The 25,402-nt window shown below is 46.2% G+C and overlaps 1 protein-coding gene and 2 gene segments (V, D, J or C); all 3 read right to left on the bottom strand.

The window, feature by feature from the left end:
* The window catches only part of LOC129341162 (immunoglobulin lambda-1 light chain-like), a 256,067-nt gene extending 243,951 nt beyond the window's left edge, over positions 1-12,116 (bottom strand). Inside the window, exon 1 of the mRNA XM_054996172.1 lies at positions 12,056-12,116. Coding sequence (XP_054852147.1) covers positions 12,056-12,101 — 46 coding nt within the window. The 5' untranslated portion in view covers positions 12,102-12,116. The remainder of the gene's footprint in view (positions 1-12,055) is intronic.
* Positions 12,117-13,870: 1,754 nt separating this feature from the next.
* LOC129340996 (immunoglobulin lambda variable 2-18-like) lies at positions 13,871-14,408 on the bottom strand. The segment is given in 2 exon segments: positions 13,871-14,187; positions 14,338-14,408. Coding segments are annotated over 2 exon segments (363 nt in total).
* Positions 14,409-21,704: 7,296 nt separating this feature from the next.
* LOC129340995 (immunoglobulin lambda variable 3-21-like) lies at positions 21,705-22,197 on the bottom strand. The segment is given in 2 exon segments: positions 21,705-22,021; positions 22,140-22,197. Coding segments are annotated over 2 exon segments (372 nt in total).
* Positions 22,198-25,402: the final 3,205 nt, after the last annotated feature.

Here is a 25,402-nt window from a genome sequence, read left to right as displayed (position 1 = left end):
TCGTCAGGAGGCAGGACCAACAAGAATGGTGGGCAGGGAGAGAGAACACTTTCCCGAGACTGCAAACCCATTACCATGATAGACTGGTCTATTATTCACAGCTCATGAGATTGGATTGAGATGTGATTGTATAAGTGCGAGGAGGACCAGAATCATCACTTTGTACCAGACTTGGGGGTCTCAGGTCCCTGAGAGGGGGATCCCCCCTCCCATCCTCTGCCCCCACCACCCCTCACCTGGGGAGAAAGACAGGGGAATAGGCCTCCTGGGCATGCTCCCGGGGTGGTGTGATGTCATTCCCAGAAATGACATCATTGCACCACCCCAGGAGCACTCCCACACTTAACAGTGGGCTGATTTGGGCCCCAAACGGCTCACTGCAAAACACAGGAGTGCTCCCAGCCCCTGAGCGATGATATCACTTCCTGGAAGTGATATCATTGTGCAACCCCAAAAGACATCCAAAAAAGTGAGTACCAGGTCCCCCCGCCCCCACCAGGAGGGTAAAGGGACCTGGCAACCCTAACCAGGCTAGAGTCATTATGTTGGGCATTTTTAGGAGGGCAACATAAGAGATGAGATCAGTGGAGGCAGGAATTAAGAATAATGGGGGTGAGAGGTTGTCACGGATAGAAGGGGTAAGTATAGTGTTGCCAAGTCCCCTTACCCTCCTGGTAGGATGGGGGGTATTGGCCCTCACCTTGCGGAGATCTCTCATGTGCACTCCAAACAGTGATGCAATGATATCAGTTCTGGGAGCGACGTCATGCCGCAGGCCCTGGGAGTGTTCTGTTTTGGAGCCCAAAACAGCCTGGTGTGGAGCACTCCCAGGGCTGTACAATGACATCATTCTGGGAGTGATGTCATTGTGACATGCTTAGAACATTCCCCAGGAAGCCCATTTCCCTGCCTTTCCCCCTTGCTGGTCAGATGAGAGGACAGGGGGCAGGGGGTGGGAGTGAGGGGATCCCCCACCAGGGGACCAGCAACCCTAGGTAAGTACAGGCTGAGTTTGAGAGGAGGGAGAAAGCCTGGAATATCTCTCCTCCACAGCTGGAGGCCTTGGCCTCTTTCAGCATCAGGAACAATTTACCTTTCCATGTTGTTCAGTGTACAGGACAGGTGAAGAGTTTCATTATGTTGATGAAGCTGCAGTGATTCAAACAGGGCCATCTTCTCTAATCAAAATATCCTTTCCCCCTCTAGGTAAGGATTACTAGACTTCACAGAAGAAATTGGAAATGCTGATTCATGAATATAATATATTACTATTTTTTAAAAAAAAAAATATCCTTCCTCCTGAATTCCCCTACAAAATATGAAAAGCATATAAAGACATCTGTTGTTGATGTCTCAAAATAAGGTTAACAAATAAAAACAAACAATAAAAGACTAAAACATAGTCATACAAACATATGTCATAAAACAGCCATAAAACTGTCAATAGAATTCCGATCAAGACACACAAACAGTATAAGCAGCATGAAAACAGTTGTTCCAGAAGTTAAAAGTAACCATAAAAGCAGCAGCTAAAAAGGGTTGAGATAAAGTTCAATTAAAATCCTGAGTAAAGAGAAATGTGTTGGTCTGATGACGGTGAGGTAGGTGCCAGGTGAACCCTAAAGAGCAGGACTTTCCAAAGGTGTGGTGTCACCACTGCAAAAGCCCTATCTCAAGTTGTGTCCTACCATACTTCTGTAGCTGGGGGTGCATAAAGCAGGACTTGTGAGGATGATCTTAAGTGGTAGACAGTAGATGCCAGCAGAAGCCCAGTTATCTCTATCATCCTGTCTTTGTGTTCACATTCAAAATGAACAAACATTTCAAAACATGTGAAAGACAAGGAAGGCAGCTAGTTGGCAGGTGAGAAATAAGGCTGGGTTAATTCCCAATCTGTGACCTAACATTGGCAGAGTGAAGCATTTCCTATTATATATTTCCCCCCTCTTCCTGGTGAGGTGATCGGAGGTGTGAATGGGTAGATGAAGGTGGTGAATAGGGGAAGGAAGAGCCTAAGATGGAGGAAGAAGAGTCAGGACAAGGAGAAGCAGGGGCTGGAAGATCAATCACCCATGAAAACATCTGTTAGACCCGTAAAAGCGCTTTGTAGACTGTAATCTTTAGCATCAACAATTGGTTCTCCTTTGAAAGGTTCAGTCCGCACTGCAGTGAAGATGAAGAGCTCCCCCACATGGTCAAATCTGCAAAGATTTAGGCTGAGTATAATATATAGAGTCAACGAATCACTTATAGATTGTGCAGTGGGAGTAGAACATGCTGGTTTCTTTTTTTCCATTCACAACTAAGAAATGCACAAAATATCTACAGTCAGGGCTTTTTTTCAGCTGGAATGCAGTGGAACGGAGTTCTGGAACCTCTTGAAAATGGTCACATCGCTGGTGGCCCCGCCCCCTGATCTCCAGACAGAGGGGAGTTTAGATTGTCCTCTGTGCTACTCGGCAGAACTTGCAACAAGAAAATAACAACAACAACGCTTATAGAACACTCTTCTAGACAGATTAGTGTCTTACCCAAGTTAGTGTTATTATTATCCCCACAATACAACTGGGGAGCTGCAGCTTACCCAAGGCCACCTACTGAGCTCATGGCAGTAGTGGGATTTGAACCAGAAGAGTGCTGATTTGCAGACGAACCACTTAACCACTGTGCTACAGCAGCTAGTTTTCTGAAGTTAGTGCAATGCCTCATAGAAAAGTATACAATGTTAGGAGATTCCTTGTAGAAAAAGTTATAAAGTTACTGTCATCCACAATGAAATTCCTGATCAAAAAAGCAACTATGTTATCCTTAAAAAAAAGTTAAGTTTCCTTTTTTAGGGGAAAAATTCTTTCTTCTCTGCATTCTCTCATCTTTCCACATACAGTTGCGAAAGACTATGATTGTAATGCCTTCTTACACTGATAATCTCATTCCAAAATGTTCATAATTCCAAGCCACCATAAAAAGGCAAAGAGGGGCTTACTTTGGGGGTCTGTAATACTGACTCCCTTTGTTCAATCTGCTTGAAGCTTAGGAGGTCTTTAGATTAGAGGGATGACTGTGATCCGTGCAAGTTTGGTGTCATTATTTTTATAAACAGCTGCCCAGGCACTTGAACATATTTCCCATTGAAAACAATGACCCTGAAAAGGAAACAAGCACAGCTTTGACTCCTGAGCTGGTAATTTCCTACCCAGCAATAAGCAATCACAGTAAAAAAAATCCCCCCGATGTCTGGATCAGAAATTATAATGAAAATTTTCTCAGTGCATGCCCCTAATGCACAATCAGTAGCAGTAGGGCTGAGTATCGAAGCTGAGGAGAAGGGAGAGGAAACTTGAGTCAGGGCAGAGCCTATTTCAATATCTAAGCAGGCCCTCTTCTCCGAAAGCTGGCTGGCAAGAGGACAAAGCACAGGGAATAGGCAAAGCCAGCTATTGGCAGCCATTGCTGTTTTGTATGGGAGAGTTGCAGCGGAGACTTGAAGGATGTGAGTTCAGTGGTACCTTAGAGACCAACAAGATTTTCAAAGAGTACGTTTTCGAGAATCAGAGCTCCCTTCTTCAGACACTCACAGGGTAATGGCAGAGAGGGACATTGGGCCTCCTGAGAAGAGAAGGCAGAACAAAATGCATCCTCTCCCTTATAAAATCTGAGTAATATTGACAGCTGGAGGGTGCCATAACTTGGTATTTGTGACAGAATCAAGAAATTCTGCTCATGACTTGCATTTCACGATCTGGGGAATGTTTCAAATAGGCTATTATTTGTTAGAAGATCTCATAATGGACTTACTGGCTTTCCCAGCCCTCTCTCCCCCACTCCCCTCCCTCCTGCCCTAGATGGAGGGCTCAACAGGGCTAGGCCCAGCAGTAGTGACTGGCCAAGGTGCTATCATGCAATGTGAACAACTCACCCAGTGATGACTATGGGCCAAGCTACAAATGACGAATGACACTTGAACGGCAAGTGAACAGACTCACATGTATCCCTCCCTGTTCACTTGCCCTCCACTTGCCCTCCACTCAATCATTGGAGGGCAAGTGAACAGGGAGGAATACATGTGAGCAGGGCTTTTTTTCTGGGGGAAAGAGGTGGTGGAACTCAGTGGGTTGCCCTCAGAGAAAATGGTCACATGGCCAGTGGCCCCGCCCCCTGATCTCCAGACAGAGGGGAGGTTAGATTGCCTCACGCTGCTCAGCGGCGCGGAGGGCAATCTAAACTCCCCTCTGGAGATCAGGGGGCGGGGCCACCAGCCATGTAACCATTTTCAAGAGGTTCCGGAACTAAACTCCCCTCTGTCTGGAGATCAGGGGGCGGGGCCACCAGCCATATGACCATTTTCAAGAGGTTCTGGAACTCTGTTCCCCCGTGTTCCCCCTGAAAAAAAGCCCTGCATGTGAGTCTGTTCACTTGCCATTCAAGTGTCATTCGTCACTTGTAGCTTGGCCCTATGACACATGGATTGAGCAATGTCTAATAAGCTCCTCATAAACAGCAGAGGTAGTGGATTAAATCAGAAGGATAATTCTATTTTTTTAAAATATCCCCCAAAGGCAAAAATGGGGAGAAAATAACACTGGTGATTTAACAGGGAATGAGGACCAGAAAATCGGAGCAGTTGAAGCCTGCGTTTCCTACTCATTCTATAGATAAAATAACTGTAAACTGGAGGTTGTGTGAAGTGTTATAAGATCCACTGTGTAGGTTTCTGTCTCAGTTCCTCTTAGGACGGCATCACTGTGTAACACGGCGCCAGTGTGAAACAGCACAGCACAGAAATAGACAGCTTCGTCTTCTCCCTGGACATTACTAATGGTTAAATACCAAGTATTTTGGGAGCTCTCCTTGGAAGCTGAAAACCGACTGAGGTCCCCAGTTCCAGTAGTTGCATCTTTAAGGTAATGGAGAAGGTATTTTTGCAGGTTGCCAGATTTTTGCTGGTGCCAAGACTGATGATATGCTTCCTCCTCATGCCCTCTGCTCATAGCACAGGAAAGCTTTATTGTCTGCCCGAGGGCTGCTGACATGGATGGTTCCTGAGTCAGGACAGGCTGGGAACTGGAACCTGGGGAAGAAATAATGTCTTTAGTTTGCTCATTGCATTCAACTGAATGGGTCTATGGGAGCATGGCATAGTGTGCTCACCTGCGCAATACGTTCCCAGTAGGATGACGAAAGATGTCCCCAGCATGGTGAGGTTTCAGTCTTCTGAGATACACACTATGTTGTGCTGAAAAAGGCCAGCATTTTCTGCCCTCTATACAAATGTCCTTAGCTAAGGAAATTAAATGCAACACCCCTTATGCTAATCTTCTGATTGGTCTGTTTGTTGACAGGCAGTGGAATCATTACACGCACATCAATTGTTTGGCCACATTGTCTTCAAAACCATAATGAGCTGAACATCAGCAGAAGTGAAAATGAAATTAACCCTCTCTGACCCTCTGGTGGACCAAAATTCAGTAAGATATTCGTAGTCATTGCCTTCTCCCTATCGCTCCTAGAGAAGTGACGGCCTGGGGGAAATACGAGGTGGTGGTGCTGGAATTATTTCCATTTGTCCCCAAGGACTCTTTTCAGTATTCCAAGCCTCACCCCCCACCAATTTTCCCAAAATGTAGTAAGTTATAAATGATGCATTTTATTGTTTGTACTGTTATTTTTATTGTTAAAGCAGTGGAATGCATTTAGATTAGATAAGAGAGATGGCATTGCATACATAATGATTTCCCCCAAAATTTCTATTGGTTTCTTGGGGGAGGGGGGAGCAACGTTTTCTTGAAGTGATTCCGCACACATTGGATAATGCACTTCCAATCCTCTTTATAGATGATTTGGAATGGATATTTTTGTGTGCGGAACAAAAAATCCACCTCAAATGATTGATAAAGTGCATTATCCAACATGTGCGGAATCAGCCTTGGATTCAAAATGTCCTGAAATGCTTTCTCTGTAACTGCTGCCCATCTTTTAAAATACTGAGATGACTGCATATGGATACCACAGAAGTATGAATGGGAGGGATCGACTACTGATTCTTCCAGAGAAAGAGCAGGGGAGAGGAACAACCCCAAACGCTTTGACCTGGGATGGTGAAACTGTGTGACTGAATGGGTGGTTCGCTGGGTGGTTTCAAGGGGTTACGGGTGCTGAACACTCATCCCTGGACCCTGCATCACTTCTGCTCTAGCTGAGAAGATCTGGCCTGAGCAGGGCACTCTCCCCACCCCTGCCCAGGCAGATCCAGGAACTGCCTTCTCCCATTGCAACTCAAGATGGATGCATTACAGCTGGAGTGGACATGGCAGAGTGGAATCATCTTCCCTTGGAGCTGGGTTGACTTCTTGGAACTGAATTCTCAGAGACCCGTAGCAGACTCTCTGCTGCTTCTGACTGGAAACTGGGTTGCCAACTTCCAAGTGAGGCCTGGAGTTCCTCCAGAGCACAGTTCTGCTGGAGAAGATGGCAACTTTGGAGGGTGGACTCTGTGGCATTATACACCACTGAGGGGCCTCCTCTCCCCTTCCCAAACCCCTACCTCCTCAGGCACCACCCCCAAATCTCCAGGAATTTCCAAACCCAGAGTTGGCAGCCCTAGCTGGAGCAGAGAGGCTGCAGTGCCTACAGCTGTCTGTGAAGGAGCCTCCATGGAGCTAGGAAACATAGGATGGAGAGAGAGGGTAAAAAAGAAATGCATTGCCTTCTCTTCACCTGTGTGGTATTCTACCAGTTACCCTTCAATCCTGTGATTTCTTTTGCCTCCTACTTGTGCTTATTTTCAGCAAAAGACTGTCCAAAAAGGGTATCCAGCTTGTGGATAAGCCAACAAGGGGAGTCTTGAATTACAGCTCCCGGCACTCATTCCCTGGCGCCTTATTTCCTATCATACCACCACTGTCCAGCCCACCCCCTGCAAAGTGGCAGACTGAGAGCTGGGCTGTCTCCGCCACCACCCCCTTCTCATTCTGGCTGCTGTACTTTTGTGTGGCTACAGCAATCCAAAAAGGCTGCCCAAGTACAGCATTGTTGTTTTTTGCAATGCCTGTGCAGGACAGGCATCCCTATCCACTTTGGGGGGATTTTTTTAACCCATTTTTCCCCCCTGGAAATGTGGGGAGTTTCCGGGAATAATAACCATGGCTATCTCCATTACAGGGATTCTCTTACCTGAACCGGGTCCATTGCCTATCCAATACAGTGATGCCAGTTGCTTTTCATAGTCTTCTGATTTAATTTTTAATTGCCCCCTTTGTCTAAGGCATGTTCTGCAATACCAAGGCCCAGGATTTCTCAGTGGCTACCACTGGTAGGGCTGCCAAGTCACCAAGAGGGGGTGGGGGATTCCCCGCTCCTACCCTCTGCCCACTACCACCACTCACCTGGCTGGCAGGGGGGAAAGGCAGGGGAACAGGACTCCCAGCAGGCTTCTGGGGCAGTGTGATGACATCAGTCCCAAGAGTGACATCATCATGCAGGGCCCAGGAATTCTCCTGTGCTTCGCACTGGGCTGGTTTGCCCCGAAAGGGGCCAATTTGGGGTCCAAATCATCCCGGGGTGAAGCACAGGAGTGCTCCTGGGTCCTGCATGATGATGTCACTCCCAGATGTGACAGGCAAAAGGGGACAGAAGAAAGGTAAGTGCTGGGTGTGTGTCCCTCCCCCCCCTCCACCGGGAGGGTAAAGGGACCTACCATATGCTTGTGAAACAGCTTCCCAGAAGAGGGGCTTCTATCGTCCTGTCTTGCAAGGCAGTAAAACAGAACTCTCCCAGAGAGCTTTGGGGGCAGCCTGAGCTTGGGCAAAGGTGTGTGGAGTGGGGGATAACCTGCAAGTGGTATAAAAGGCGTTTTTAGATTGGTGATTTAAAGAATCTTGCACTTGCTGTTTTAATGTTTAATTGGTTTTATCTGATTGTTTTATGTTTTTACGTAGATGTTACCCACTTTGGGCCATGAATTCCTTGGCAGAAAGGTAAAGATAAATAAAGAAAAATTAAATTATTGGGATTTTTTAAGTTAACCTTGAGAGTACTCCAAAGCAGGTTTACTCAGAAGTGCCATTTTACTCCACGAGGCTTTCTCCCAGCAAAATGTTCTTATGATTTCCACCTGCAGTATGTATTCTTTTAAGCAGCTGGGGTTATCTTTTAAATAGAAGTATAGATAGGAAAAAATACAAAATAAAATACATCTAGGAACTGCTGAAAGGCATGAGGATCACTGCAGGCTTCGGCTTCCTTTACAGAATTCCAGGAAAACACAACCCTGCTAGGTTGAATCCCATAGCAGGAAAACTGGCTGAGCTTTACTTGTCCACGCCCCCCGCCCCTCTACTCTTTCAGCCATCATTTGAAGAGGCTCAAAAGCTGCACAGTAGATCTTCTATGCATGCAGCTGAGTTCTTACTTGCCCTGGGGACTAGCCAACCGTGGCACGATGCTGGTTTTTGTTTCATATCTGCCGTTCGTTGTCGCACAGTGTAAAGAAGTACCACCACGTCTCCAGGTGCCACAGTAATAGTCAGCCTCATCCTTCGCCTGCACATTGTTGATGTTTAAGTAAGCAACATATTTTTTGGCATCCGTGGAAACAGAGAAATGGCCAGAGGCTTCAGAACCAAAGCTTGTCTGGCCAGAAGTCGTGTTGTAGTACAGGAGGAACTTTGGGCTCATCCTGTGTTTATGCTGATACCAAACAGAATATCCAAAGTAGTAGCCACTGCTGATATTACAGGGAAGTTTAGCGGTGCCTTCCAGGGATGCTGAAAGTGAAGGTGGCTGAGATAGAGTAATATCAGACAGGGCCCCTAAAACAAATAAAAGAAAATTTTAAAAAATTAATTAGGAATGGATAACAGGTGGTGTAGTTTAGCAGCTAAGAAAATGAAATGTAAATCTTGCCTCTGCTATGAACTTACTAGATGGGAGATGTACTGACCTGCCTTGCAGGGGCATTGAAAAGATCACAAGGCTACACTCTTCATGATCTTGAAAGAATTGTATCAGTACCAGGTATAATTTATTGTAAAGATGAATGAGACAGCATTAACCTTTACCTGAGAAGCAGGTGAGGACCTTCAGCAGCAGCAGCAGAATCCAAGCCATGATGATCCAAGCCAATTTTTTGCCCAGAAGGAGGCTCTGATTGGTCTTGGTTGTCTCTCATTCTCTCTTAAAACCCTCCACAGCTTGCCATGCAAATCTGCTTCCTCCTCATTGTACAGATGAGTCTAACGCTATAGAATCTGGAAGGATGACAAGATCTCAGGCTCAGTTAACACAAAGGGGAGGCTTTCTTTGGATCTCCACCCCCCCCTTCCCTGGATCTTGCCTGTGGTTTTATGAAGCTGGATGGAATTGAAGTAAATAACAAATTACAGCTCTTTTCCTCAGCCTATACAAACCATTGAGCATTTGCATAGTCTCGATTCCTGAAAAATGTCCAGTAATGAGTTAGATTAACACATTTGAGATCTGGGAGAACCAGGTTCGAATGCCCTCTCTGGGTGACCTTGGGCTACTCAGTCACACTCTCAGCCTACCTACTTCACAGGGTTGTTGTGAAGATAAAATAGAAGAGACAATGATATAAGCTGCTTTGGGTCCCCATTGCGGAGAAAGGCAAGATAGAAATGAAATGAAATGAAATGAAATAAAGAAGAATTGTGCCTTCAATGCAGAAGTTAACTTTTTTCAGTACAGAGCATAGTACAACCTAGGACACTGGCTCCCTCTAGGGCCTAAATTAATAACTACACAACATGTTGCCATATTGTATCAGAGTTCAAAGGAAATGACAATCAGTCCTCTGTTCTAATAATAACTAGATCACAAATTGCAAGAAGCACCCACAAGCAGTAGGAAAAAACTGTATTTTTGGAATGCTCAAAATTGTTCTCAATTGTTTTGGCTGTGCTTTCCCATAGTTATCCCTATGCCCCCAACCCGGTCTACCATCCACCAAACTAGAATATTATCTTGCAAAAGAGGCGCTCCCTGGTTGTTTTCAGCCTGCTTGGGGTGTGGAGTGGAGTGGCACGGCTTGTCTTTCTAGAATGCCTGCCTGACTGTCAAGGATGATCATATTTATGCCAATCAAATGCTCACAAATACTTGCTGCATTCTTGCACTGCCACCTAGGAAATGTAGGTTGATCAAGTAAGTTCTGAGCATGAATTTGAACTAGAGTTGTCAGCCTCCATGAGGAACCTGGATATCTCCCAGAATTACAACTGTCTCCCGACTATAGAGATCAATTTCCCTGGAGAAAATGGCAGCTTTGGCGTGTGGGCATCAATCAATCAATCAATCAATCAATCAATCAATCAATCAATCAATCAATCAATCAATCAATCAATCAATCAATCAATCAATCAATCAATCAATCAATCAATCAATCAATGTCATTTATGGGCCACCTTTCTCACTGAGACTCAAGGCGGATTCCATAGTGTGAGATTAGTACAATCAGTATCAAGGACATTTCCGTACGGTGTCAACAGCATCACATCCCCACTGAGCTCCCTCCCCTCCCCTCTCCAAACCCCACAGGTTCCACCCCCAAAATCTCCAGGAAATTCCCAACCCAGTGTTGGCAAGCCTAGCTTGCATGATGAATGCTGCTGACAGACGAATGTCATAAACTAACATGTCGCTGAATTTAAAAGATGATTACACCCATGACCTATTCATAGCAGTTCTAGGGTTTACATAATCTCTATCATGAATGAACGTCAACACAAAACCATACAAAATACTGCTTGTTTCGATGCATGAAGCTGCCTTCTACTGAATCAGACCATGGCCACTTTCACACATCTTACCGGCTCCAGTACATCGCGCAAAGCTCCCGCAAGGACAGCATCTTCCTGGCGCAATTTCCTGGTTCTTGTGTGAAATCGCACCAGGAAGACACTATCCTTGCAGGAGCTTTGCCCAACGTATTGGAGCTGGTAAGACATGTGAAAATGGCCCATTTCTCTGTGAAGGTCAGTTTTGTCTACTCAGACTTGCAGTGGTGCTCTGCATGCAAAGCAAACACCATATCACTGAGCTACAGTCCATCCCTAAACTGTGAGCAAATTGTCTCTGCAAACGTATGGGGAGCTCGATGCAAGAGAAAAATGGTGATTGCAACTCAGGTGTGTTCTCTTTCTGAACATCTTATTTGTGACATGTGTGTCACCTTTGTTCATTATCTACTGTGCAGTATCTCGGAGAAGCAGCACTTTCTTTACCGGCAATAGATTTTAAAAATGTGATATTTCACTGTAGGCAAATAAACTGAATTGCAGCTCGCAAATGTTTTTCCAGGGTATGTAGAACGTCTATGCAATACAGACTGTGAACCTTATCCTCTTTACAACCAATGCAAATACCTGTTTTTATTTACATGTAAAATATTTTAAATATATTTATCCAGGTGAAGATCTAGATCTGGGTTCTCCACAATGGGCACCATGGCACCCACCAACTTGCTTCCTGATCATTTCCAGCTGAAGACCGCCTTTCGCACTCTGCAACTGTGTCACTGAAAGGCACCCATCAAAGTAATCTCTGTAGTGATTTCCAGTTTTGAAAAGGAGTGAAAGTTTTTGTCTCAGTTCCTCATTAGCTTTTACCATCGTGGACCTGGCTGCCACTGCTGTGCCACTTGAGACAATAATAATCTGCCTCGTCTTCAGCCTGGATGTCAGTGATGGTTAAATAGCCAGTGCTGCCAGAGACAGAAGCAGTGAATCGATCTGGGATCCCCTCTCCCCTGCTGCCTCCTGCATAATGGACATAGCGGGGGGCCTGGCCAGGCTTCTGTTGATGCCAGTAAATAGCATAGGAATCGCTGTTTGCAATGCAGGAGAGTTTGACAGTCTGTCCCAAGGACGCAGACTGTGAGGCAGGTTGAATCCAAGGTGGCTGTGAACTGACACCTTAACAAAGAAGAAAAGAAGTACAGCCTTATTATATTTTCTATACTCTCTGAAGTGTTTGTACGATACATAAAAAATATGGATAGCTTTGTTGCTGAACTATGTAAAGAAGCAGCCCACTCCTTTACCTGAATGGTAACTGAGGAGTGTGAGGAGAAGCAGGGCCCAGGCCATGGTGAAAATCAAAATGAGGCTGCTCTTCAGCCCAAGGCGTAGCTAGTGAGGGCTTCCACCTTCTTTCCTGAAAATACCCAAGAGCTGAAGTATAGTCTGTCATGCAAATTTGTTCCTACGTCCTGGCTTTGCAAGAATGATGAGATGGGATGTTTCAGATATGACAATAACCCTCAAACAAATTTGCATAAAGCCATTTTTTTAAGAACACAGAAATTTCCTTGTTTAGAATAAAAGAGTTGCTGCAGTAGTACATGTCATAAGAGTAAAGACTGACAGGTGGGGCTGAGAGGAAAAAAATGGCAATATATTTATCAGCCAGGGGCAATCCAGAGGTGGAGTGAATCAGAGGGCAGGAGCTGGTGGGGCATTCTACCTTACAACACCTCCTACAAGTATTTACTTCCTGTTGTCGATTTTTACCCAGAGACAGTTTGTTCAGGACTGGAACCCACCTGGGATGTGTGGGATTTTATGGAGGAGGATTTGGGGGTTAGGGGAGGCCCTAACTCTTATTCCCACCCTCTGATTTTTCCCCCTGCAAATGTCCCACCTGCCCTTTCATTACCATGGCAAGGCATATATATTTTTTAAAAGTGTTTTTGCCAGCAGCCTCCAGTGACAACAGGCAGGCATTCTGTATGCAGTGGGAGAAGATTCTATATACTTTGACTCTTGAGGCATCTTTTCAGGAAGATGAATGTGCATTCACTCCACTACCACCACACTGTATCCCCATACAGATGATGCCTCTCTGTGTAACTGATTCATAGAAAGGGAGGGATGAAATTACATTCATTGGCCCTGTACCCCAACCTTGTAGGCATTGATGCTAATAACTACACACAGCCAGGGTGCATAATTGGAAGGGAACTAGGGTTGCCAGGCAGTTTCAAGAAATATACTGAGCACACATGATAAAAAAACCAACCAGGTGGCTGCCTGCCCAGCAGCAGGCAGGAAAAGAGGCAGGATCTTCACTGCTGTGCGTACAGCACAATGCTTGCAGGCAGATCCCCTGCTAGACAGGGGTGGTTTAGTGATTCTGGGGCTGAATCATTTAATTGTGTAGAGTTCCCAGGTGCCCACTGGTGGCAAGCAAACTCCCAGGGATTTGTCCCCTCATCCGCTGATTGCCCAGCAATCAGTGGGAGGGGGTAAACTTCCAGAGCTTGCACGCCACCGGCAGGCACCTCAGGAGCGCACACCATGTGCTCGCTCCCACCCAGCGCAACGACATCACTTCCGTAAGTGACATCATTGCACCAACCTCAGGAGCATCCCCGCGCTCCATTTGGGGCCAATTTGGGCCCCAAACTGGCTGAATCAGAGCCGTGCAGAGCACAGAAGAGCTCCCGTGGCCAGTGCAACAACATCACTTACGGAAGTGACATTGCCGGGCACCTGGCGTGGTGACGTCACTTCTGGAAATGACACTGTGCGCATGCGTGAAGATTGAAAACTGCACTGCAAAAGGTAAGTGCCAGGTCCCAGCTCTCCTGCCGGGAGGATAGAGGGACCTGGCAACCCTATGTTGTAAGAATCTGGGTTAGGAAAAAATGGTCAGGTGAGCAGTGATTTGAGTCTGAAACAGGCCAGAGTGTTCCCCATGGCTGATTCCTATATGCATCCATGTCTCTAGAAATCACATCATTTAATATTTCATATCCTACAAATGTGTAGTGCAAATAAGGACAGCTCAGACCAAATTCTACTCTAGGGATTCTACCTCCCACCATTCTGGGGAAGGTTTTAGTCTCAGTTCCCCATCAGACTCTGCCACTGTGATACATGCTGTCAGTGCGAGACCACATGTAACAGTAATAATCTGCTTCATCTTCAGCCTGGATGTTGCCGATGGTTAAATAGCCAATGTTTCCAGACCTGGAACCAGTGAACCGATCTGGGATCCCTTCTCCCCGGGTGCTGGTACCATAGAGCACAAAACGAGGAGCTTGTCCAGGTCTCTGCTGATACCAGGAAATGGTGTTGCCATCATTGTTTACAGTGCAGGAGAGCTTTGCTGTTTGTCCTGGGGACGCAGATGCTGAGACAGGCTGAGTCCAAGGGGGCCGTGAATTGACCCCTTTATCAATAAAGGAAGGAAAAAACAAACTTTCAAGATCTTAGCATGTTTTTCCTGCTCATAATTGCACAGCAGAATTCTTTATTTTTTAAAAAAGCACAATGATAGATTTTGGGTGGCTTGGGTAAAGTAAGTCCCCCAAATCCTTACCTGAGCTATAACTGAGGAGTGTGAGGAAAACCAGGGCCAACACCATGGTGCTCCCTCAAAAGCCTTTCTGAGGAAAAAGTGAATCTGAAGCCTTCCCTCTTCTTTCTTAAAGCCACCAGGAGCTTTTTCATGCAAATTTGTTCAGAACCAATGGGTTTAAAAAATGGCACATCACCAGTCAGGCAAAGGCATATTCTTCTAGCCTGGCCAATGACCAGAGATCAAATTTGTGTTTTCTACGTCTCTAAATAAAGAATTGTGTCTTCAACGCAAAAGTTAACTCTTTTTCCCATACTATGGAGCACAGAAGAACACTAGGACAATGGCTCCCTCTAGGGCCCGAATTCATAACTACACCACATCTTGTCCAGAACAACAATTCCAAAAAAATGACAGGAGGCAATCAGTCCTCTGTTCCAATGATAATTTGATCACAAATTGTGAGAAGCACCCATAAACTATAGGAAAAATATTTTTGAAAGCTCAGAATTGTTCTAAATTGGTTTGCCTGTGCTTGCCCATAGTTTGCCTGTGCTTCTCCCTACAACCGCCCCCTCCCCCCCCCCGGTCTACCATGCACCCAACTAGAAAGTAATTATTATCTTGCAAAAGATGTATTTCCTGGTTGTTCTGTATACCAGCCCTTGTCCATTTTGCCTGCCTGCCTGGTTCCCGAAGATAACCATATTTGTGTCAACCAAATGGTTGGTTTGGTATAGCGGTTAAGAGTGGCAGGACTCTAATCTGGAGAGCCAGATTTGATTCCTCACTCCTCCGCTTGAAGCCAGCTGGGTGACCTTGGGCAGTCACAGCTCTCTCAGAGCTCTCTCATCTTCACCCACCTCACAGGGTGATTGTTGTGAGGATAATATGACACTCTGTAAACCACTCAGAGTGTATGTTAAGTTGTCCTGCAGGGCGGTATATAAATCAAATGTTGTTATTGTTATTGCTACATTTTTGCACTATCACTTGGGAAATGTAGTTTGAGCCACTAAGTATGGAACATGATTTTTAACTAGGGTTGCCAACCTCCAGGTAGGGTCTGGATTTTCCCCAGAATTACAGTTATCTCCAGGCTACTGAAATCCATTTCCTCTAAGAAAATGACAGCTTCAGAAAGTGGATTCTATGGCATCACATCTAGGGTTGCTAGGCTGTGCCTGGCCATCAGCAGGAAGTTTAGGAGCAGAGACGTGGCAGGGGATCTGTTTGAAGATCTGTTTGGAGGGAGGGAGGATATATATGAAGAAATAATTAAATATGCACAAAAATTAGCAATGGTCAAACAGTGGGTAAAAGCTGGGATTGGGAAGTTCTTTCATTCATAGGTTGCCTTTACCATGAACTCACGACATGGCGTTAGGCAACCTACTCTCTCTCATCCTTGGCCTACCATCTGGGCATAATCCTGCTGTCCTACCTTGCAGGGGCATAGTAAGGGTTAATGAATCATGTGTATATAGTGCTTTGAATAGATAAGAATTTGTGAAAGTTGGAGTTGAAAACATGAACAAGAGAAGCCGTGTGCGTTGGTTCTGAAATATGCCACAGTCTCTCCTAAGAGATGATTCACATAAGCATCCAAATCACACAACGTCACATCGTTCAGTTTCCATCTTCCTGATGATTTACAGCGAAATGTGTGAACTGCCCTTTGCACTCTGCAACTGTGTGATGGAAAGGCGCCCATCAAAGGAATGACTGTAGTGACTTTGGAGTCCCCAGTCTAGAAAGGCAGAGTGAAGGTTTTTGCCTCAGTTCCTCATTAGCTTTCACCAATGTGGATCTGGCTGCCACTGCTGTACCATTTAGCACAGTAATAATCTGCCTCATCATCAGCCTGGATGTTGGTGATGCTTAAATAGAAAATGTTCCCAGAGGCAGAGGCTGTGAATCGATCCGGGATCCCCTGTCCTCTGCTGCCTCCTGCATAATGGACATAGCGGGTAGCCTGTCTGGGTTTCTGTTGGTACCAGAATACAGCATATGAATCACTGTATGCCGTGCAGGAGAGTTTTGCTGTCTGTCCCAAGGCTGCAGATTGCGAGGCTGGTTGAATCCAGGGTGGTTGTGAACTCACACCTTAACAAGAAAAGAGAACAATGTTACTATATTTTCCATGCTTTCAGAATTATGTTTTTATGATGTATACAAAATATGGATAACTCTGTTGTTGAACTATGTAAAGTAGTATCCTACACCTTTACCTGAGTGGTAACTGAGGAGTGTGAGGAGGTGCAGGAACCAGACCATGGTGAAACAAGGTCTCTCTTCAGCTCAAGGAGTATCTAGTGAGGCCGTCCACTTTCATTCTTAAAACCCACAAGAGTTGAAGTATCATCTGTCATGCAAATTTGTTCATATATGGTGGCTTTTTTTAGAAAGGCACACCTCCAAAGATGAGATGGGGTGCTTCAGACAGGACAATAAAACTAGAACATTTTTGCATGAAGGGCATTTCTTTTTCAGAGAGAGATTTCGTGGTTTAGTCCAGAATGAAAAAGATTCTGCAATAGTACAAGTCACAGCACTAAAAACTATCAGGAGCAGTTGAAGGTGAAACTTGCAATGTATTTACAGTCTAGTGGCTGGCAATTGACAAGGGGAGGAGTTTGGAGGAGAGAATCAGAGGGCAGGAGTTGGGGTGGGATTCTCCCCTAAAACCTTCCTTGCATGCAGTGCCAGATGCCACGGGGAAATTCCTGGTGGGCCAATGGCTGGTGAGTCGGGTTGCCAGCTCCAAGTTGTGAAATTCCTGGAGATTTGGGGGGGGGAGGTGGAGCCTGGAAAGGGCAGGGTTTGAGGAGGGAGGGACCTTAGCAGGGTATAATGAAATAGAGATCATCCCGAACAGCAGCCACTTTCTCCAGGGGAACTGATCTCTGTTGCCTGGAGATCCATTGTAATTCCAGGAGATCTCCAGCCACCACCTGGAGGCTGGCAACCCCTACTGGTGAGGTGCTGGGGTTTCCAGGTTACCTCCTCCCACCAAGGAGGAGGCATGCGTGCACTCCTGGGGCAGCGTGATGACATCACTACTGGCGTGCCGTCATCACACAGGGCCCTGGAATGCTCCTGCACTTTGCAGCGGGCCAACTTAGGCTCCAAACAGGCCAGATTTGGGGTCCAAATTGGCCCACTGCAGAGCATGGGAGCATTCCCAAGGCAGCACGATGACATCACTCCCAGGACTGATGTTGCACTGCCCCAAGAGTGCGCCTAGGAGACGTGTCTCCCTGTCTTTTCCCCCTGCTGGCCAGGTGAGTGGTGCCAGGGGACAGAGGGTTGGAGCAGGGATCCCCCACCCCCACCGGGGAGTGCCCACTGCAGGACTGCATGTCCAGGCCACCCATAAAAGAGGCAAGACTCTCTTTTCAGCCAGGCTGTTCTCACACAAAGCAGGGCTGACCCTTGGTTGGGTCGTCCGTGCAGTCATCTTTGCCATCAACTAGCTCTCCTCCTTTGGGTCTATGGCCAGGGATTGGGGTGTGCAGGGGAGGGGCGACATCTCCTTTTTCCTGGGCAGTTCAACCATCTCAATGCACCCCTGTCTACAAGCCATTATATCTTGTGGCCAGGCTTATTTCCTGTTCAGTAGGATTCAATCCCCACTTGGGAATGTGTGGGATTTTAATGGGGGAAGGGTAGAATGGAGGATTAGGGGAGGATTAATTGTCTGCTCCCACCCTCTGATTTGCTCCACCTGCCTTCTCACTACCATAATAAGGCCAATACAAGTTTAAAATATGTGTATTGTTTTCTCTCTTTTTAAAAAGCGTTTTCACTAGCAGCCTCAGGTAACTACAGGTGTACATTCTATATGTGGTGGAAGGATATTCTATATGCATGCGTCCTGAGGCATTTTTTTTCAGGATGTGCCTTCACACCACTACCACCACATTCAATCCTTGTACAGATTATATGTCTGTGTATAACTGTGTATATACAGGGGCAGAATTACATTCATTGGCCCTGTACCCCAGCCTTATAGGTATTGATACTAATAACTACACAGAGCCAGGGGTATGAATTTGGAAAGTGAGTAATCAAAATCCAGTCCAAACAAACCCTTTTCATTAACCTCAAACAGGAACGAAGCCAAATCAAATTTCCTGTCTTCTGGTAGGCAAGCAAACTGGACTCTCTAGGGTCACTCTTTCATGTTGACTGGCAGCTCTACCAGCCTAGAGAATCATGAATCTGCAATGGAGGGTTTAACTGCAAAACAAACTGCATGCCCCTTCTGTTGCCATATCAGAGTGAGGAAAACTGGGTACAGGGAGTGTAAACTGGGTGAAAGAAGGATGAATGAGATTGGAGTGGGTTTATGGGGACAGAGCTCAGCTCAATCAGGTGCGCAATTGCCTAGGATTGAGGGGGCTTGGTCTCTGTGCCTGAGTGAGCAGGAAGAACCAGAAAATAATGCATGTCTTTACTGAACAATATCTTGTGACAAGTCCGGTAGGAGCAATAACTATGGGCCAAGCTACAAGTGACGCTTGCCTGGCAAGTGAACAGACTCACGTGTATTCCTCCCTTTTCACTTGCCATTCACTTGTGCTCCACTTGATCAAGTGGAGAGCAAGTGAATGGCAAGTGAACAGGGAGGGATACACGTGAGTCTGTTCACTTGCCAGGCAAGTGTCATTTGTCACTTGTAGCTTGGCTCAATAATTGAGGTCTAAAATGGAGAGAAAGGTCGACCAACATCTCCCCCTGCAGGCCAAAGAAGTAAGAGCAAGTTGCGCACAAGATCATGTGCACCTTTCCATACCCTTTAACCTAAATTCCTTCTATTAAGAACAGTTCAAATAGCACAAATCATTGGGAATCCTTGGAGTTCTCCAAGCTGGATGTTAACTGGGGGTGGAGAAAGAGAGGAGAAAAACCCATCTTTCCAGGCATGGGGTCGAGCCTCTGTGTCTGCATCCTGAAGGATGTCTGTCGGATGCTTAGCTGACTTCACTGGGCGCAGAATGTGGCTTGCTGATATCAGATTGTGTCCCTAACATGCTGGGGAAAAGATGCAAAAATTGAAAATACCACATCCAGTGTTTCCTTTTTTGTTTCTTCTTCCCGGCATAACTGATAAACAATTATCTGAGAAGTTGGCATTCAACCAAGCTCTACAGCAGTCGATCCATCTAACCAATGTGGAGGAAGCAGCTTTGCATGACTCCAGCGGTGTAGAGAAGTCACTATGGCAAGCAGCATTGTAGGGACATGTCCTTATTTTCACTTCTGGCAACTTTGTTCTTCTCAGTGTCACTTGTGAAAACAATGTCTTAGGAAAGGTTCATACTCATGAGGCACATATGTGCTTCCTCACCCTGACTATGCCTTGTAACTTTAGAAATTTATTTATTTACTTCATTTATGACCCCACCTTTCTCCCCAATGAGGACCAAAGATGGTTTACATAATTCTCCTGGCCTCCATTTTATCCTCACAACCAGGGCTTTTTTTCAGGGGAACGCGGGGGAATGGAGTTCCGGAACCTCTTGAAAATGGTCACATGGTTGGTGGCCCCGCCCCCTGATCTCCAGACAGAGGGGAGTTTAGTTCCGGAACCTCTTGAAAATGGTCACATGGCTGGTGGCCACGCCCCCTGATCTCTAGACAGAGGGGAGTTGAGATTGCCCTCCGCACTGCTCGGCGGCGTGGAGGGCAATCTAAACTCCCCTCTGTCTGGAGAGCAGGGGGTGGGGCCACCAGCCATGTGACCATTTTCTCCAAGGGCAACCCACTGAGTTCCACCACCTTTTTTCCCAGAAAAAAAGCCCTGCTCACAACCACCATGGGAGAAAGATTAGGCTGAGAGTGTGACTGGCCCAAGGTTACCCAATAAGCTTCCATGGCAGAGTGGGGATACGGACCTCGATCTTCCAGATCCTAGTCTGATACTCTAACCACTTCACCATACTGGCTCACATGCATGTGGGGCATTTCCAGGGGGAAACAATGGGTGTGAGAGGGCACATAACTCTCCCCTAACCAGAAAATCTCCTCTGTAATATTTCTATGCCGGCTTTTTAATCCTCCCGCCCCCACAAATACACATATGCTGCCTCTGTAAGTCATAGAATCACAGAGTTGGAAGGGACCTTACAGACCATCTAGTCCAACCCCCCTGCCCAACAAGTATTTGTCAGCTGTTCTTTGAAGACTGCCCATGAGGGAGAACCCACCACCCACCTAGGCAGCCAATTCCGCTGTTGAATTACTCTTAATGTGAAGTTTTTCCTAATGTCCAGCGAGTACCTTCCATCCTGTAGTTTAAACCATTGTTTCAAGTCCTATCTTCTGTTGCCAACAGGACAGCTCCCTCCCCTCCCATAAGTGATAGCCTTTTAAAAAACTTAAAGAGAGTTATCGTGACTCTCCTCAACCTCCTCTTCCCCAAACTGAACATTCCCAGGTCCCTCAGTCTTTCTTCGCAGGGCTTGGTCTCCAGGCTCCTGATCATCTTCATTGCTCTCCTCTATACCTGTTCCCATTTGTCTACATCCTTTTTGAAGTGAGGCCTCAGAACTGCGTGCAATACTCCAGGTGGGGCCTAATCAACACGGTCTACAGTAGGACAATGCCATCCTGTGATTTGGATGTTATACCTTTGTTGATACACCCCAAGATTGTGTTCACCTTTTTTCCTGCTACATCACACTGACTTCTCATATTTAGCTTCCCATGCACCTGTATCACACAAGATCTTATTCACACCCAATTGCAATTTGCTACCCAGAAATATATCCCTCATCCGGTACGTATGTTTTGCATTTTTGTTATTCTTTTTTTATATATATATATATATATAATTTTTATTTTATAAACATTACATTACAAATACAAGGCTGCTATAAAATACAATATTGTGAATCAGCATACATTAACACTAGTATAGTCTACAAGATAAGGGATAGTGTAACGTGATTATAATATCTAACAGCAGATGAAACATTAGTGATTACAGTGCAACCGATTCTTTTAGTTTAAAGATACAAAGGAAAGGTGCCTGGGAGGATGAATATCATTGCATGTTAAGTATTAAAAAAAAAAGGAAACCATTTAGAGAAGAAAACAGTTTCTGCATTTTTGTTATTCTGGTAGAGAACCTAGCACTTATCCATGCGTGTCTAGATGAAGAAGTACATGGTGGAGCAGCTGAAGTACATGTTGTGAGTATCGATAATAGTTAAGCACTCCCTTTGCCCACCTATTCTAACCCCAAAGCCCTCCATGCCTAAAAAGGAGGCATATTAATGGATACCCTGCACTCTGCAACTGTTTAATTTCAACAAAACCAGGCGCAGATTCCATGAAGCCCTCTGGGCAGGATGAGGGAAGGTTTTTGTCTCAGTTCCTCATCAGACTTTACCACCGTGAAACATGCTGTCAGAGCTAGACCACTTGCCACAGTAATAATTCGCCTCATCTTCAGCCTGGATGTTGGTGATGGTTAAATAGCCCATGTTCCCAGACCAGGAACCAGTGAACCGATCTGGGATCCCTTCTCCCCTGCTGCTGGCATCAAAGAGGATTAATTGAGGGGCTTGTCCGGGTCTCTGCTGATACCAGGAAATGGTGTTGCCATCATTGTTGAGAGTGCAGGAGAGTTTTGTGGTTTGTCCTGGGGCCACAGACGCTGAGGCAGGCTGAGTCCAAGGGGGCCGTGAACGGACACCTTTACCAAAAGAAAATATAGTGGGGAAAAACAGGAAGCCTAGAGCTTGGTATATTTTCTCTGCTTATAAATACCACAGCAGAATTGAGTGGCTTGTGTAAAGTTCTCACAGCCTTACCTGAGCTGTAACTGAAGATCGCAAGGAGAAGCAGGGCCAGGGCCATGGTGCACATCAAAATGATCTCTCTGAGGCAAAAGTGAATCTGAGGCCTTCCCTCTTCTTCCTTAAAACCCCCAGGAGCTTTGTCATGCAAATTTGCTCACAACCAATGGATGTGAAAAATGGCACACCTGCAGTTAGGCGATGCCATCCTCCAGCTGGGTCAATGACTGGAAATCAAATTTGTGTGGAGATTTTTTTAAAAAAAGAAGGGTTCCTTGTCTTGACCTGCGTCGCACAGTTTCATCCCAGATGTATGCTTAGCTGCACAGTGTTTCTTTCAATCACTGATTCATTTACTTGATAAGGGCATGGCTCCCGTTCAGTATAAACATGGATCCTGAATTATGTCAGCTTTTGTGTGTTAGCTGGAAAGCAAGGACTGGTGTGGGGAGTAAGAGGTAGAAATATTTCGGCCTCACCCTTTCTGCCTAGATACCTGCCATACATCTGACTCCTTCAGAGAAAGAGGCAAAGGATTTACATGTTCTCTCTGTAAGGCAGAAAATGGTTGGGAGCCAAAAAACCAGACACGTTTTGTTGTATTGTATTCCTCTTTTGCCATAGGCAACCCATTTTCTTTGCAACACAGAGGCTTTGCAAAGGCTTGGCTTGTATCCTCTGTTTGGTGTAAAGGCTTCCGTCCTGCCTCCCAAAGAGGGCGGGCAGCCAGAGCCAGAGGTCATTTAGGGTGGGCTGCATTTGCTCCCCCACCCCCCCAGCACTGATGGAGCACATATAAGTTTCCTCAACAGGCAAACTGTGTTTCTGCATCTGACAAAGAGAGTTGTGGTTCTTGAAAGCTTACGCTACAATAAAGTTGATTAGTCTTAAATGTGCTACTGGACTTTTTACTATTTTGCAACTACAGACTAACACGGCTAACTCTTCTGGATCTGTGTTCCTTGGGGTCATGTCAGGTTGGGAAGGCGTAAGCCCTACCTCATATTTTTGTGATATGCTCTCACAATCCATGTCCCGCTGTTGGCCAATAGCAATGAGCCTATTTAGTCAATCCACACTTAGGAATTGAACTGTGTGAGGAGAAACAGGATCTCAATATGGTGAAGTAAAAACCATTTTTAATTTCTGAGGCAAAAGAGTTCTGGAATTGGAGACAAGAGTTCTCCAACATTTTTTTAAAAAATGTCTGGTTTGGAAAATGGCTCCTTCATGCCAATGTTCCTCATATTCATCAGATTTGGTAGAACTTCCCTTTCCCACAAAGAAACGTGAAATTCTATGGAAGCCAACGTATATTTGATACCTTAAGAGGATTTTTAAGAGGAATGGGCTTGGGTTCAAACTGGTCCAAAGTGAGAATTATCTGGTGGTTATGTGGCTCGGGGCAGGGCCGGATCTAGGGTTGCCGGTGCCTGGGGCAACCCTAGTCTGGCCTTGCTGGTGCGCTCCTGGCGCAGCGTGATGACATCATTTTGGTGACATCACGCAGGGCAGCGGAGGCAGTGTGCGGGGCTGGGATGCCGCCCCCGCCATTCGCCTCCCCGCAGGCGAATGGCGTGGGTAGCCCCCCGCGCTCCTTTTCGCCTGCCCGACAGGACAGGGGGTGGCCGGCTTGCCGCGCGCCCCCTGTCCTGCAGGGCAGGCAAAAGGCAGTGCAGGGGGGGGCTGCGAGGCTGCCCGCGCCATTCGCCTGCCCCACAGGACAGGGGGTGGCCGGCTGCCCCCTCTCCTGCGGGGCAGGTGAATGGTGTGGGCGGCCGCACTGCCCTTTGCCTGCCCTGCAGGACAGGGGGTGCGTGGCAAGCCGGCCACCCCATCCCGCGGGGCAGGCGAAAGGCAGCGCGGGGGGCTGCGAGGCTGCCCATGCTGCTGCCTGCACACTCTGGCAGCTGGCAGCTGCTCCCAGTGCCCCCTCCCTGGCGGTGCCGGGGGCAGACTACCCCCCCTGCCCCCCATCGATCCGGGGTGCTAAACTCTATGAAACGTTGAGTCAGAGGACATTTCCACAAGTTATTTGTATGCAACTTCCACACAGAGATTTCTCCCCACATGGCAAATAGTAAGTCCCCTCATTAATGGGTAGTGCTGCCAACTTCCAGGTGGGGCCTGGAGTTCTCCCAGAATTACAGGTGATCTCCAGACTATGGAGATCAGTCTTCTTCAAGACATGGCAGCTTTTGAGGGGGGACTCTATGGCATTATATCTTGTGAAAGTCCTCTCCTTCCCAAACCCCACCAAACCCCAAGCTCCACCCCAAATCTCCAGGAATTTCCCAACTGGAGTTGACAACTGTACTGACTATGATGACCTTCTCTAAGCATTCTGGTCCTAGTCTTCACCTACATGATTTTGGCACAGCACATGTGTGTGAACAAGATGCGAACAAGGTGTGAACAAGAAATGTGGGCCCCATGTACAAGTATATGTATTGTAATTTGTGAAGTACCTTACACTCTGAAGTAATGTAATTTAAACCAGTGCAGGCACGGATCAAATTAAACTCTGTAATTATTCTTAGTTCCCCAATCTAGAAAGGAAGACTCAAGGTTTTTGTCTCAGTTCCCTCTCAAACTTTACCACCGTGAAACATGCTGTCAGTGCTAGACCACTTGCCACAGTAATAATCTGCCTCGTCTTCAGCCTGGACACTGGTAATGGTTAAATAGCCAACGTTTCCAGAAGTGGATGCTGCGAATCGAGTTGGGATCCCTTCTCCCCTGCTGCTACAGCCCGTACAATGTACAAAGTGAGGGGTCTGCCCCGCTCTCTGTTGATACCATTGAATGGTGTTACCATCATTATTGACAGTACAGGATATTTTAGATGTTTGTCCCGGGGCCACAGACTCTGCGGTGGGCTGAGTCCAAGGGGGCCGCGAAGTGACACCTTCAAATAAATGAAAACAGCACACCATTATTATATTTTCCATGTTTTCATATAATGAACAAATTACACTCTTTATGATAATACAAAGTACAAACAGATTTTTGGTGGCTTGTATAGTTAGCTCCCTCATATCCTTACCTGAGCAATAACTGACAAGTGTGAGGAGAAACAGGGCCCAGGCCATGGCGAAAACCAAAAAGAGTTTAAATTTGAGGCAAAAGTTATCTAACTGGAACTTTTGCTTGCCTTTCTTAAAAGCACCAGGAACTTAAGGAAGTTCCTCTCATGCAAATTCATTTTGACAGACTTGGATTGCTAGATACAGTACCTCCAATGAAAAGACAACCAAAGAAACAATTTGCGTGAAGGG

Source organism: Eublepharis macularius, chromosome 13 (genome assembly GCF_028583425.1).
Source record: "Eublepharis macularius isolate TG4126 chromosome 13, MPM_Emac_v1.0, whole genome shotgun sequence".
NCBI classification, from domain to species: Eukaryota; Metazoa; Chordata; class Lepidosauria; order Squamata; family Eublepharidae; genus Eublepharis; species Eublepharis macularius.
Note: the sequence above shows the minus strand (reverse complement) of the source record. Positions and strands in the feature narration are given on the sequence as shown.